The 14187-nt window shown below is 39.7% G+C and overlaps 2 protein-coding genes across 2 annotated transcripts in view; one reads left to right on the forward strand and one right to left on the reverse strand.

Moving 5' to 3' along the window:
• The window catches only part of LOC139725436 (zinc finger SWIM domain-containing protein 8-like), a 66809-nt gene extending 65382 nt beyond the window's left edge, over positions 1 to 1427 (reverse strand). The window contains exon 1 of the mRNA XM_071636512.1: positions 289 to 1427. Coding sequence (XP_071492613.1) covers positions 289 to 523 — 235 coding nt within the window. The 5' untranslated portion in view covers positions 524 to 1427. The remainder of the gene's footprint in view (positions 1 to 288) is intronic.
• Positions 1428 to 1769: 342 nt separating this feature from the next.
• LOC139725428 (small ribosomal subunit protein uS11A) lies at positions 1770 to 13825 on the forward strand. Its single transcript, XM_071636503.1, has 5 exons — positions 1770 to 1793; positions 5194 to 5345; positions 6698 to 6859; positions 11596 to 11672; positions 13667 to 13825. The coding sequence occupies exons 2-5, from the start codon at positions 5197 to 5199 to the stop codon at positions 13732 to 13734; spliced, it is 456 nt and encodes a 151-aa protein (XP_071492604.1). The 5' UTR covers positions 1770 to 1793; positions 5194 to 5196; the 3' UTR covers positions 13735 to 13825.
• Positions 13826 to 14187: the final 362 nt, after the last annotated feature.

Below are 14187 nucleotides of genomic sequence, written 5' to 3' on the forward strand. Positions count from 1 at the left end.
CATGAGGTAAGTCTGGTAGTGGTAAATTTTCATGAGAGCAGCATTCTATTCCCAAATGTAATTGTAAACTATACTGCAGCTATGGCCCATGGCAAGGACAGAGTTACTTGGGACTAAATCTGAAGCCATTTAACAAAATACAAACTGAAATTTACTCAATCAATCTTTTGTTCAAGTTTTACACTGTGAGTCAGTCAAGAAAAATGAATTGTAATTTACAGATACCATGAGCAAAGGTGAATTGTCTCAAAATAACCAATAGCACAAATAAAAAATGTAAACGCATACCTTCTTCAGTGATGGTAGACGAACTGCCAGACGATGGGGTCACTGATGACAGCCGATCTCCTCCACTTCCACCTCCTCCTGAGCCATTGCTGGTTTTCTTCCATCCCCGCCAGTTGTTGTTGCAGACACTCTCAGCCTCACTCACCCACGAACACAGGGAATCCTCTTCAAAGCGATCACTATCCTCAAATGAAAACTGGTCTCCTTGGTCATCCCAATCATATATAAAATCCATTATTTCAACTTATTCTTGTAGTTCCGCTCAGGAAACTGGCACGGAAGCAATCCTTGCTGCAGACAAGACTTCTACTTTCAGTTTTTGATCCTGTAAACAAAATGAATTGCACCGTGTACGTACTAGGCCTACATGTGGTGGCTTGCAGCAGATCTGTGCAGAGCTTTGTTGGTCTCTTGGTGAACACAAATAAATGACATGATTCACAGATTGGAACCCATTTACCAAAAACTACATCAAGTTTTGTTTTCAATTGTGCTTACTACTAGCCAGGCCCACGAAGGAAGATGGATTCCCTCACGATTGGAGTCTCTCTCTCTCTTTCTGCTGGTGCTACTCTTACAGTGTGTGCCTCCACAACGGGAACTTCAGAATCAAAACACAAGAAACTAGGCCACTCGATCACATCAGATTTACAATCAAAACGCTTATCTAAACCCTCCTACAAAGATATAAATCCACCAGAATTAATTCCAGTTTCATTTGTTTCCCGCAAAGCAGGGTAGCAATGCAAGTTGTGCTGCAAATGGGGTGGATGATGAGTTGACCAGCCTCTACATCACGTATTCGCCGTTTGCATGGACAGAGCTAGAGCAGCTAGCAGCAGTGCCGATCAGATCCCTTTGTCAGTCAGCTCAGGTCACCGCAGCCCAGCATCCTGCCTCTCATCGAACAAAAAGGAGTGTTCGGATTTCACTCGTGCAACTAGCTGCGAATAAAAACAGTCATATTTTCGCACTGAATATATCACATTCTACCCCTACCTGGCCATATAGCCCCAAGATGCCTGTAGTGTTTTAGATCGGCGAGAGCAAAATACTATTTTCGGCAGTTCATCCACTTCGCGATACACAAGAGCAAGACCTTCGTGTATGGTAAGTCGCCTACTACACTACTACACAGTGATCACAGCTGTTCGTTCAACGTGAAAATAAACACAACTCCACACTACTCTGGCTGTTCGGTACCGTAGTACTGGTTGGATATGCCGTACGTACACACAACCACGACGAGCGAGTACGGAATGAATCGGTAGTTCGGAATTGTTCGCCGATTCTCGGAAAGAGTAAATTGTGCAGCGTGATAAAATATTGAATTATACATACAACCAATTTTTTTCATACAAAAATGTTCTCTTGCATCAAATTATGATTAGTAAGTAATTTAAGTTTATTAATTGTTAAATAGTTATCTTTATTAGTCAATATTCATTTATCTGTACTAGCATACTCAGTTGGTCTTTTTGATCCGTGAGGGCTGCTGTATCAGAGTAATAATATGTTTTATTGCATGAAATCCCTCTAAATCAACGTATTACCTACAAATATTCGCACTGTGGCCAAATCTAGCATAATATGTCAATATATTCTAAATATACATGTGGATTTGTGTAATATACGTATCGAAACTTTGCTGTAAAATGTGTTTGAATGTTCGATACAACTCTTGCGATACCCATGTATGTGGTAGTTCAACCTTTTGCAAGCGATCAGACAGTGCACACAGTGCATGTGTAGCTGTACTGCATAACGTACATGTACGTAACTTACTGTGCTGGTGGTGTTTACAAGCGTTCGCTAAGTGCTTATGCTACTCAAATAGCCAATAATTTATATAGACCTCTAATATGGGGTAGGCCTAGCCTAGGCCCTTACGTCTACTGATCTTCACTAATCAGTCCACATGTTGCCAGACTAAAGTTTGAGATCTCGAAAACCGGTTGAAGAGTGGGCTGTGAGTAAAAACAACCCACACACACACACACACACACACAAAAAAAAGGCAGTGTAGACTTTATACAAGATTACAACCACACGCGTGTGTCTTTACCATCCAGCCACACGAGTGTGGTTGTAGCCATGGCCAGAGTCGCTGGATACAGCCACACTCGTGTGTACATTTGTAAATGTACAGTGTAATTGACTAGGCCTACATACACTTGTATCCACGCACGGAGAAGCTGATCGCTGTGCGTGTCAAGCACCACACAACCAGCTCACTGAGCTTGCTCGCAAAGCAATGAAAGTAACCTCATTTTCATACCTTCTAATATTGTTTTCTTACAAATATTTTTTTCTTTTGCTCGGTTCTTATCGTGTTTGCTTGATACGGTGGGTTTGGAATAAATAGCAAAGTTACAACTGCCGCTAAATTGGGGTACCATAGTTATGGGTAAACTCGGCCTAGCGGGTAAAGTCGGCCGCCAGCGTGCACAGTAACGTTACAATTTTATGTACTGTGCGCGCTACTGGCGGCCGACTTTACCCACTAGGCCGAGTTTACCCATAACTACGGTACTTCAGATTGACATCGCTAGACTGTAGGCCCTACATCGTGACTTCGGGTGCTAGCGGTCACTCAGCACAGCTGCAGCAGCAGCCGCGCACAGCCATCGCAGTTGTGCCGCCGCCCGCCTGCCCCAGCAGGGACCCGGGGCGCCGGCTGCCTGTGTATGCTAGGTCACGTAGGTGCGTGATTTGCAAGCTACTGTACCCGAACGAACTAAGGTGTAAGGCGAAGTCTCAATAACGACGTGATGCATGATCAATCGTAAATCAAAGTGCAAAATCAATTGTAACTTTGCGTTTGATTTTTAAATTCATCTTATCAAATGGAGAAAATGATAATAAAGTTTAAAATGAAAAAGTAAATTTGTCTAAATGGTGAGATAAATTAATCTAGGAGGTAGGTTCATCGCTTTGCAGTGGTACATGGCGTGTTGATGTGGCCACACACAGCGTGTTCCCCGCTATGCAATAAAGCTTTTCCGTGTGTGTGGATATGTAAGTTGTTACATGTACATTTCACACGAGTGTGGCTGTATCCAGCTACTCGGGCCATGGCTACAACCACACTCGTGTGGCTGGATGGTAAAGACACACGCGTGTGGTTGTATACACTGCCAAAAAAAAAAAAAAAATGATAGGGCTAGATAAGAACATTGAAGTCGATGAAGAAGTGCAATTTAAATTTAATTTAGATCTAGTCTAGATCGAGATCGGCAGTGCTCGTACTGGGGAGCAGGCCTCGTGAGCGGGTTTCCCGGACTGAAATAGCGACAGGGCTGTACGGGCACGACCCACAACAGAAAGAGAGCTCAGCGATCGCTTTACGATCGCTTTGAGTTTTGATACTTGACTTTATTTTTTTGTCACCTCAAACTCATAATAAATGTAATCTTCATTAATGACACTACATAGCTATGTTATCGATATTGACATACACATTTCACAACTTACCGAAAATGAAGATTAGATCTAGAAAACTTATATACAGAATTTGCTAACGGTACATCTGATAATCGGAGAGTTTACGTGATCGGACCGTGCGTGCTGCTACCAAAGAGGGCACTCACGCAGTAGATATAGATCGCTGCACTTCCAGCCAGTGTCGTATAACTACGGCACTTCTTCCAGCCACGCATGCGCACGCATAATTTGCATTTGCTGAGTGGTCAGCGCGCCATTTTGAATTCTGCAATGATGAACCCCGACAGTCGGGGATTGCGCTAGAAAGTGCCATTTTTTTTGTTCAGTGGACTTATCGCGAGGGCTCTCTATGGACTTACGTAACTTCTGTAATATAAGCATGCACTTTACGTGAGTAACGTACAAATGTATATTAGTAATGTATAAATTGTTTTAAGTTTTGTAGTTGTGTTGTGGTTCCCCACTTTGATGGCGAGGCCCGGTCTGTCTGACGCTGTGCTGCGCACATGGTTGTATACACTGCCCAAGTAAAATGGCTAAAGAAAAGCCCCGACACGAAGCGTGTTCGGCTGCAGATGTAAGGATTTGATGTCTCTTACGTAATTTACTGGTTTTGCCCATGAAATTCAACATCAAAATTTAATTTATTTTAAATTTGAGTAGACTCTACATAGGTTCTGCAGCTGTAGAATATCTACTACTATTGGCACCCACACCAAGGTTCGACCTCCTGTGCCATTTTTTGACCATGTGCAAAAAGATTTCTACATGTAGCAGGCAGGCGGTCAAAGTTTGGACGGCGTTGTGGTCAAATTATGGGCGGCTAGCGGTCAAATTATTGATGCTTGCATTAAAGCAAGCTGCCCTTAATTCGACCATAACGCCACCCAAAAATTTGATCACCGACTACATAGGAAACCTATGGCCATGCATTTGCGCACGATCAAATTTTGGCACTGTAGGTGTTGGTGTTGGGGTTTTTTAGTTCAATTGTTGACAACTTGTGCTGTGCAAAATTTGGTTCCACCAATAGTCCCTTTCTGTCAAAAATGATTTTTCTTCATTTGATCCATCATAAACCAGTCCATAGTAAGATAACTGATGCACTTGACAGATTTGGAACCTGTGCGCAGATATTCGCACAGATTCCAAATCATTGTTGTTATAATACATCTCAACTTTCACTACCATAATCCTCGTGCTCCTGATTCTGAAATCTCAACCATGAGGCAGAGGTTCTTTGTGTGACAGGCTGGGCTAGAGTTTGTCCTTGAAATTCTCGTGCTGTGATGAATTGGGGAATAATAAGCTAAAAGGCTAGGCTGGGAGTGCTTGACTGGTAAATCATTGGGTTTTAGTGGAATGATTAGGATATTGCTGTAGAAGTAGCCGTTGTGCAATTTTGACATCGTGTGACATTCTCAGTAATATGATTTTGTGCGCATGTTTTCATATACACAGATCATGGCTCCCCGCAGAGGCAAGGTACAGAAGCAAGAGGTGCAGGTCAACCTTGGCCCGCAGGTCCCAGAGGGTGAAAACGTCTTTGGTGTGGCTCACATCTTCGCCTCTTTCAATGACACTTTTGTCCATGTCACTGATTTGTCTGGCAGGTAAACAAAGGGCAAACACTGGGGTGATCTCTGCTCATTGCAAGCTAGCAGCCCACAGTGCTTCTAATGCTACCAAAGCCAATGTATAAAGTGTGATATTGAGCAGTTACAAAACATACATTAAAAAGATTTAAAAAGAATGAAATGGAGAAACAGCTGAAAAGGAAGAGAAATTTACTTTAGGCTATAGAGATTTGCTAATATACAAAAACAAATCAAAAAATAGATGCACCTACACCTGTAAGGTTTTATGTGTGTAAATGTTTCTGCAACAGAATTCATGTGGTTTTGATATAAGGAATTTTATGTTACTCTATTTAGTGTGAAATAAAAATCCCCCTAAAAATTGATAAAGCAATAAAGAAAACTTGTAGAGGTGTAAAACAATTAACTCTGCATACTTTATCGAGTACCATGTAATGTAATGCTTTATCTTAAAGGTGCATAGTCCCAGTAGTGTAGAGGGGGCTGTTGATGATACTGCCGATCACCGTTAGCATTCATACGAAGATTACGGAAGTTGGGCTGTCATCAAGAGTAAAGTGCGTAGGTGTTGCTAAGTAACGTTGCCTTCGTTGTCTTCTCTGCGCATCGCACAGTCTGTAGTAATGCCAGGGTGTGTGCATATGTGCCTCCAGATCTAATTATGACATCACAAAAGAAGTTTGCTGAAGCTGTCATCCCTCTCGGCCGAATATGAGCTGAACTGTGATCGGACCACTGACTACAGTGAATCGGACTTCTTCGGACTCGGGGGAAGTGGGCCACAGCGTAAGCGCTAAAGAGGAGTCGATAGCATAGGTCTCTATAGGAATCTTGCGCCGTGCGCCCGCGTACGCATTTGACTAAAACACCGGGACCATGCACCTTTAAGATTGCAAGCTGATTTGACCTACAGTGAGAGTGGCTTAAATGCAATGTTATGGAATATATCTTCATTTTATTCCTTTCTGATTTGACTAACTTTTATAGGTCACCCCCACCCCACCCGTTTGTGTTGTCTTAAAAAAAAAAAAAAAAAAAAAAAAAGATGAAATAACTTTGAGGGAAGAAGATGGAAAGAAAATTGCCATTATTACCACAAACACATGTTTTGGGGGATCACTGGGGGAAGACTGCTTCAGCTGCTCATGCCAGCAAGGTGATACTGTAAATATTCATTCAGTCAAACTTGGAGGGGTGTGCTATCTGAGGGAAAGATGATTAACCTTGGGGTCAAGAAATGGGAAGAATAATTATCTCTACCATTGTAAACACATTTTTGTAATTACTTGGCTTAAAGGCCATGCTTTCTACCGTGCGAGTGAGGTGAGAGCTCACAGTATATGTGTCTGTTGCATTCACCCGTCCAGGGAAACTATCGCCAGGGTGACCGGAGGCATGAAGGTGAAGGCTGACCGTGACGAGGCCTCCCCGTACGCTGCCATGTTGGCTGCCCAGGATGTTGCGGTGCGCTGCAAGGAGCTCGGCATCACTGCCCTGCACATCAAGCTCAGGGCCACAGGAGGAAACAAGTGCGTACAAAATTGCAGTGCCCTCTTCTCACAAACATATTCTTTGCCCTTTTCAGATAGGATATATAGATCCCTCTTCTGCTGTCGCATGCACAGGTACCCACAAATGAAAGGTGGCGTTATGAATTAAAGGCCTAGTGAAATCTGAGCTTTTAGTTTTATTTGAGTATCACATCTGATAAATTTTGTCATCTTGGTGTTGTATTGATGATGGTTAACTGACCAGTGTCTTGAGCGTTTTGTATGTATGTATACATATATGGGTCAATCCACGTCAAATCAACCAATGGTGTTAACCCGACCCCCTTCAATTTTCTTTAAACTCGCACCAAATGTGCCCCCAAGTGTCTGACGGAAGATTCTAAAATATTTTGCCCCAAGGTCAAATGGTTGCTAAGATATGGCCTCCCATAGCAACCAATGCGTGGCCAAATAACCGAGTTTAAATAAAATTTGCTTTTTTTGATTGACTGCTGCAGCCAAGTTAGATGAGATACATTGCTCATTTTCTGTAAACTTGAAGAACTTTATAATGCTAACATGCACAATATGTTACGGCATGGATCTGACATTCGGTTATTGCGCAAGAGGTCACCGAAAATGGTGTTAAGCGTCAACGTTAATGTTTTTGGGTGCATGTTTGGAAGCTGATAACTTCAAAATCCAATTAGCTTAGAACCCAATATTATGCATATATAGAGACTCTCACTTGCTCTACACACCTACCAAAAATCGGCCAAAAAGTATGCTCCGTTTTCTTGAAGGGCGCCCTCAAAGTTGGCTTTTTTCAAAAAGTTGCCAAGTTCAAGGTCACAAATCACCACTCGTCCCATCGAGGAGTGACACCAATTTTTGTGTATTGATAGACAGTTACCTATATTTTCATGGGTTACCAAAAAACTTTTGTAACCGGAATGTTTAATAGTTTTTTTATGCATTCGAAAATGGTCGTAAACACCCAAAAATCGACGTAAATTGACATATATAGCGTTTTCAGCATATTTCAAATGGTGATAAATCAGAGATGAAGTGCCAAGACACAATGGTATCTTCTGTGATGACAGTCTGTAACTAGTACCAAAAGGACATACATCACAAATTGTTTTGTTATATTGGCAATGACCTTGAAAATGCAGCTGAAAATCACAAAAAACAGTAAACTGCTCAATTTTCCGTGACCATAATGGTGCTAAAGTGTGTTTACATCAATTTTTAGTTGTGTGCCATTTCAGTACTCATGGTGACTTTAAGCTGAAAACTGCTAATCATGTTCCATTTCTATTCTATTTCAAGCTACAAATAATATTTGAAGTCATCTCCAGATATTTTGACCTTGACATTGTTCTGAACACAGATGTAAATTCCTTAATGTTAGCATTATTCCAAACACACAAGTGATTTACAACTTTGTACACCATTTCAAACTTGAATTTCTCTCAGACAGAATGCCTGATCATATTCATATTTACAGTACTGGTAGTCTGTAATGAGCATTTAGAGAATGTAGTATCAACTTATTTGTCTCAAAGACATTGACCTTGAAAATACAGCTGAAAATCATAAAAATCAATAATCGTTCAAAATATTTTGCAATACACATTATCAGAGCCTGGTGTTTACAGTGACTCTGAATTGTGCATGATTTTTATATTGATGATGAGTTACAGCTGATAATTGCAAATTATTTCTTCCTTTTGTTCCATTTTGAGCCAAAAATAATATAAAAAATCACGATATGACCTTGACATTATTCTAAAAACAGTCATAAATGCCTTTGAGCATAAGAATATATTCACAACACACATAAGATACTGCTCTACAACATTATTTCGAAATTGATTTTCTCATTGACAGAATGCCTAGTGTATGAAATTCAGAACCAGAAATTCGAAGTCAATGACATTATTAGGATGGAAGTAGTCTTGAAATTTGTTCTTTTGATCTTTCTATTTTTATGGCTAAAATGTTAATGGTGATTTTGCATCCATTTTCTATAGGCATACAACTTGGATAAATTGGACACTACTGTAAGTGTGTGCACTGAGCATCATAGATCCTCAAAGTACCCATTACAGACTACCTTTAGTGCAAATATCAACATGACTAGGCATTCTGTCTATGAGAAAATCAATTTTGAAATGTGCTGTAGTGCTCAATGTGTGGTGAATATGCTCATTTTGAGGCATTATGGCTATTCTAAAATAAGTTCAAGGTCAAATGATACAGTTTATGTACATATGACTTTTGATATTATTTGCAGCTCAAGTGGAACAAAAGGGAAAATAATTAGCAATTATAGGCTGTAACACATCATTGATATATAACAATTACACACAATTCAAAGTACCGGTAGCTGTAAACACCATTTTTAATTAAGTGTGTATTGCAAATTTGAACGAAGATTGATTTTATGATTTTAAGCTGTATTTTCAAGGTCAATGTCTTTGAGACAAATAAGTTGATACTACATCCTCTAAATTCTCATTACAGACTACCAGTACTGTAAATATAAATATGATCAGACATTCTGTCTGAGAGAAATTCAAGTTTGAAATGGTGTACAAAGTTGTAAATCACTTGTGTGTTGGGAATAATGCTAATATTAAGGAATTTACATCTGTGTTCAGAACAATGTCAAGGTCAAAATATCTGGAGATGACTTCAAATGTTATTTGTAGCTTGAAATAGAATAGAAATGGAACATGTTTAGCAGTTTTTAGCTTAAAGTCACCATGAGTACTGAAATGGCACACAACTAAAAATTGATGTAAACACACTTTAGCACCATTATGGTTACGGAAAATTGAGCAATTTACTGTTTTTTGTGATTTTCAGCTGCATTTTCAAGGTCATTGCCAGTATAACAAAACAATTTGTGATGTATGTCCTTTTGGTACTACATGTAGTTACAGACTGTCATCACAGAAGATACCATTGTGTCTTGGCACTTCATCTCTGATTTATCACCATTTGAAATATGCTGAAAACCCTATATGTCAATTTACGTCGATTTTTGGGTGTTTACGACCATTTTCAAATGCATAAAAAAGCTGTTAAACATTCCGGTTACAAAAGTTTTTTGGTAACCCATGAAAATATAGGTAAATGTCTATCAATACACAAAAATTGGTGTCACTCCTCGATGGGACGAGTGGTGATTTGTGACCTTGAACTTGGCAACTTTTTGAAAAAAGCCAACTTTGAGGGCGCCCTTCAAGAAAACGGAGCATACTTTTTGGCCGATTTTTGGTAGGTGTGTAGAGCAAGTGAGAGTCTCTATATATGCATAATATTGGGTTCTAAGCTAATTGAATTTTGAAGTTATCAGCTTCCAAACATGCACCCAAAAACATTAACGTTGATGCTTAACACCATTTTCGGTGACCTCTTGCGCAATAACCGAATGTCAGATCCGTGCCGTAACATATTGTGCAAGTTAGCATCATAATGTTCCTTCAAGTTTACAGAAAATGAGCAATGTATCTCATCTAACTTGGCTGCAGCAGTCAATCAAAAAAAGCAAATTTTATTTAAACTTGGTTATTTGGCCACGCATTGGTTGCTATGGGAGGCCATATCTTAGCAACCGTTTGACCTTGGGGCAAAATATTTTAGAATCTTCCGTCAGACACTTGGGGGCACATTTGGTGCGAGTTTAAAGAAAATTGAAAGGGGTCGGGTTACAAATTGTCTGAAAATTGGTTGATTTGACGTGGATTGACCCATATATCTCCACAGGTTCACTTGTAGCCTTTTATAGTAATATTACTTGCAAAGTTTGTTTCTGGGTTTTGTTTGTTGTGTTTTGTTTTTGTTTTTTGTTTGTTTGTTTGTTGTTGTTTTTTTTTTTTGGGGGGGGGGGGGGGGGAGTTGGGATATGTAGCCAGTAATCCTATGTACAGTTCACAACACAAATTAGATATGCCATAGTGACGTTTTCATGAAAAACTACAATTTGTTACTCTCAATATAAACAGAGACTTTGACAGTTTGACAAGATTTACTTGTGCAGTCAAACCCTCAACTTAATTAAAGTGACCAAATCCTCATATTTTGTAGGTTTCAGGCTGTTATGTCTGCAGTTACCATATCGGGGTAATATAATGGTTCATATCTGCCTAATATTTCCAAACCAAAGTTATGTAATATCTGTACTATTACAATTGGATTAAAATGTTTGCAATGAGATTGGCCATGACATGTTATTTCAACATTGAAGGCAATTGCACTCTGTCGCTAGGCACAGCAATATCCAACAGTTTAACTCGCTGTAACCATGCTGATGCATAGCTGTATAAAATTGAAACTGCCTTTTTAAGGTCTTTAACTGTTTAAAACATTGTACAGTCATCATGAATATTATACCATTTTGTTGTATTCTCTCTTGTCAGTTCAAGATTAAATGAGCCCCATCTTTTTAGGCAATGTCACCCCCCCCCCCCCCCCCCCCCCCACACACACACACACAACACACACACACACACATACATGATAACTTCTAGAGTGTTTTTACTACTGTAAGCATGGTAACTTGGTGTTAAGATAAACTTGCAGTGACAGTAAATGAATGAACTAGCTTGTTACCAGGTAAACACAGTTCATGTGTAAGTACAATGTATAGTATGCATGGGGATAATGTTGTGGGGGAGGTGAGAAGGAGGGTATAAAGGCAACTAGATGTATGGAAAGTGGCCACAAGCTTGTAATGTGCTTTGTCTGCAACTCACTCTCCACAGGACTAAGACCCCTGGACCTGGTGCCCAATCTGCTCTGCGTGCTCTTGCCCGCTCCGGCATGAAGATCGGCCGCATCGGTGAGTTCTGAAGCCCTCTTCCACATATGTGACCGTGCACCTCAAAACGAACATAAAGTCGCACACGCTGATTTTGCGTGAGGACTGAAAATAGGTGAAATGGGTCAACCTAGCCGAACTTGACTTTTTCATATTTTCTGAAAGAGCGGGTCTTCTTTTACATTATGCTAAAATTTGGTATCATAAAACGGGCAGGAAAGTTTGTTTTTTTGGCAGTTTATCTCGAACATTATTTGTAGAATAGTGTGATTAGGTGTGTCTTTAGAATCCCTTTTTCATTTCTGAAAAACCTTGTCCACACTCTTCACTTTCAACTCTAATAACTTTTGAAAGGATAGCGCTACTGCTTTGCAAGTTGGCATCAATTATGGACAGAATGTGTTAATGAGGCATGCTTAATTTCAGTTTAATTTGATAATTCCTGCATTGTTGTTACTCTGGTGGTTTACTTCCTGTTTTTTGTCCCATTCATCGCACAGCCAGCACGGTTTGGTAAAGATTAAGCGCTTGAATAGACACTGTACCTTAGAGCCTCTTTTCTCAGTTCACACTTTTCCTGAGTTTGTGCTTTCTTTCCAATATTTAGATAGGTTAGGAGAGTCCATTTGATTTGAGTTATACATCATTTTAAAGCTTAAAGTCTGCTCTTTCAGAATGTGGTCTTAACTAAAAATTCATGTCTGGCGACTTTTTGTTTGTTTTGAGGTGCAGGGTCACATATGAACTCATTCAACATTCAAGTTCATGAAATTCTTCCATCGAGATATTGTCATTTTAACTGATAGACAAAGTGCCCTACATTGATGTAAATAAGCACTGAATTGATCAGTGTTTTAGTAGTAGCCATGATAAAAGAAATCATGGGCATACATACTCTAGCAGGATTCGGACCTACGACCTCCTGATCTCCAGACAGGCGTCATCTCCACTAGACCACCAAGCTTCAGCCTGACTGCAAGTGTTGGTTCTAATCCTTATAGCATGCAGCGGGTACTGCGTAATTATTCAAATTCATGAAATTCTTCCGTCAAGATGTTTCCATTGCAATGTAGGTTCGAATCCTGCTCGAGTGGGTACACCCATGATTTCTTTTATCATGGCTACTACTGAAACGCTGATCAATTCAGTGCTTATTCAAATTCATTAAATTCTTCCGTCAAGATGTTTCCATTGCAACGTAGGTTGGAATCCTGCTCGAGTACGTACACCCATGATTTCTTTTATCATGGCTGCTACTAAAACACTGATCAATTCAGTGTTATTTATGTCAATGTAGGGCAATTTGTCAATCAGTTGCAATCATTAAACATGCTGAAACAACCTTTTTAAAAATTGTGACAAGATCAAAGGGCAGATTATCAATATACTCAGTGTTGTCATGTAGACTTCTGTGTGGAAAAACTTTCTGTTGATTTTAATGGGCTGTTATTGTACTGACCAGTGTTACATGGGCATACTGTGTAAGCTGTTAATTTTTGATTTCCACAAATTTTGTGAATCACTGTTGGACTGCAAATTTGACAGGGGCAAAAATATCTCGAACTGACAGGTATTAGTGCTTTTATAGTAGCCTCGGTGTCAAAATCTCAAAAATAACATCTTGTGAAAATATCTGTGACCTCATTCGCAAAATATATAAAATATACGCGAAAATAACAGCTTACGCAGTACAAGTTGCTAAATTATTGCACAAGTTGTCAGTAAATCGTCAAATAAGGTGTTTCAAGAGAATCTTTAATGATGTACACGTTTGAAGTAATGATTTTGAATTCTTATGCCTCCAAGAAGTGCAAGAAGCATTGCACATGTGTAATTTGGGTTGATGGTCGGTGGGTCCTTCTATACCACTTTTGCTGGAAGTCGAGAATTATTGTGATTTATTCCCTGTACACAGACTTTCCAGTCGATTTATAGCACCATGAGCATCTCTGTAACCAATTTCTGCATTGCTTTGTCTCTCACTGTTTCTCCCTTTCTCTGTCTTGCACGTACAGAGGACGTCACCCCAATCCCATCAGACAGCACTCGCAGAAAGGGAGGACGACGCGGTCGCCGTCTGTAGACTCGCCCTCCAGCCACTTACTGTAAAAATTTGTTGTGTGTATGATTGCATCTCAGAATAAAGAACCCTGAGAGGAAAAAAATAAATAAAAGTACGTTGAGTAGAGTCCAGTCGTTTTATTTGTGTCGTAAGATGTACTCTGAATGAGGGTATCCTGCAAATTTATTGTGGATTGTGCTGCCTGAGATTAATCTTAGGTGGAGTATGGTAGTCTTAGGAATGGCCTGTGCTATCATTTTTTTTTTTAAATGTTGATTTAAGTATTTGATGACTGATTCAGAAGTGAATGGAAGTCTACATACAGGGGACTCCTGTTACAACGAACGCTCCTATAACAAAGTTTTGTCACAACAAATTAAAAATTTAGGTCCGCAAATTATGACATGCATATTTTATTTGTTCAGTTGTAACAAAATGTAGATGTAATGAAAGAACACTGCCGGTTCAGAGGAC

The sequence above is a fragment of the Diadema antillarum genome, unplaced genomic scaffold (assembly GCF_040938485.1).
Source record: "Diadema antillarum isolate AM-2024a unplaced genomic scaffold, OU_Dant_1.0 seq00000041_RagTag, whole genome shotgun sequence".
NCBI lineage: Eukaryota > Metazoa > Echinodermata > Echinoidea > Diadematoida > Diadematidae > Diadema > Diadema antillarum.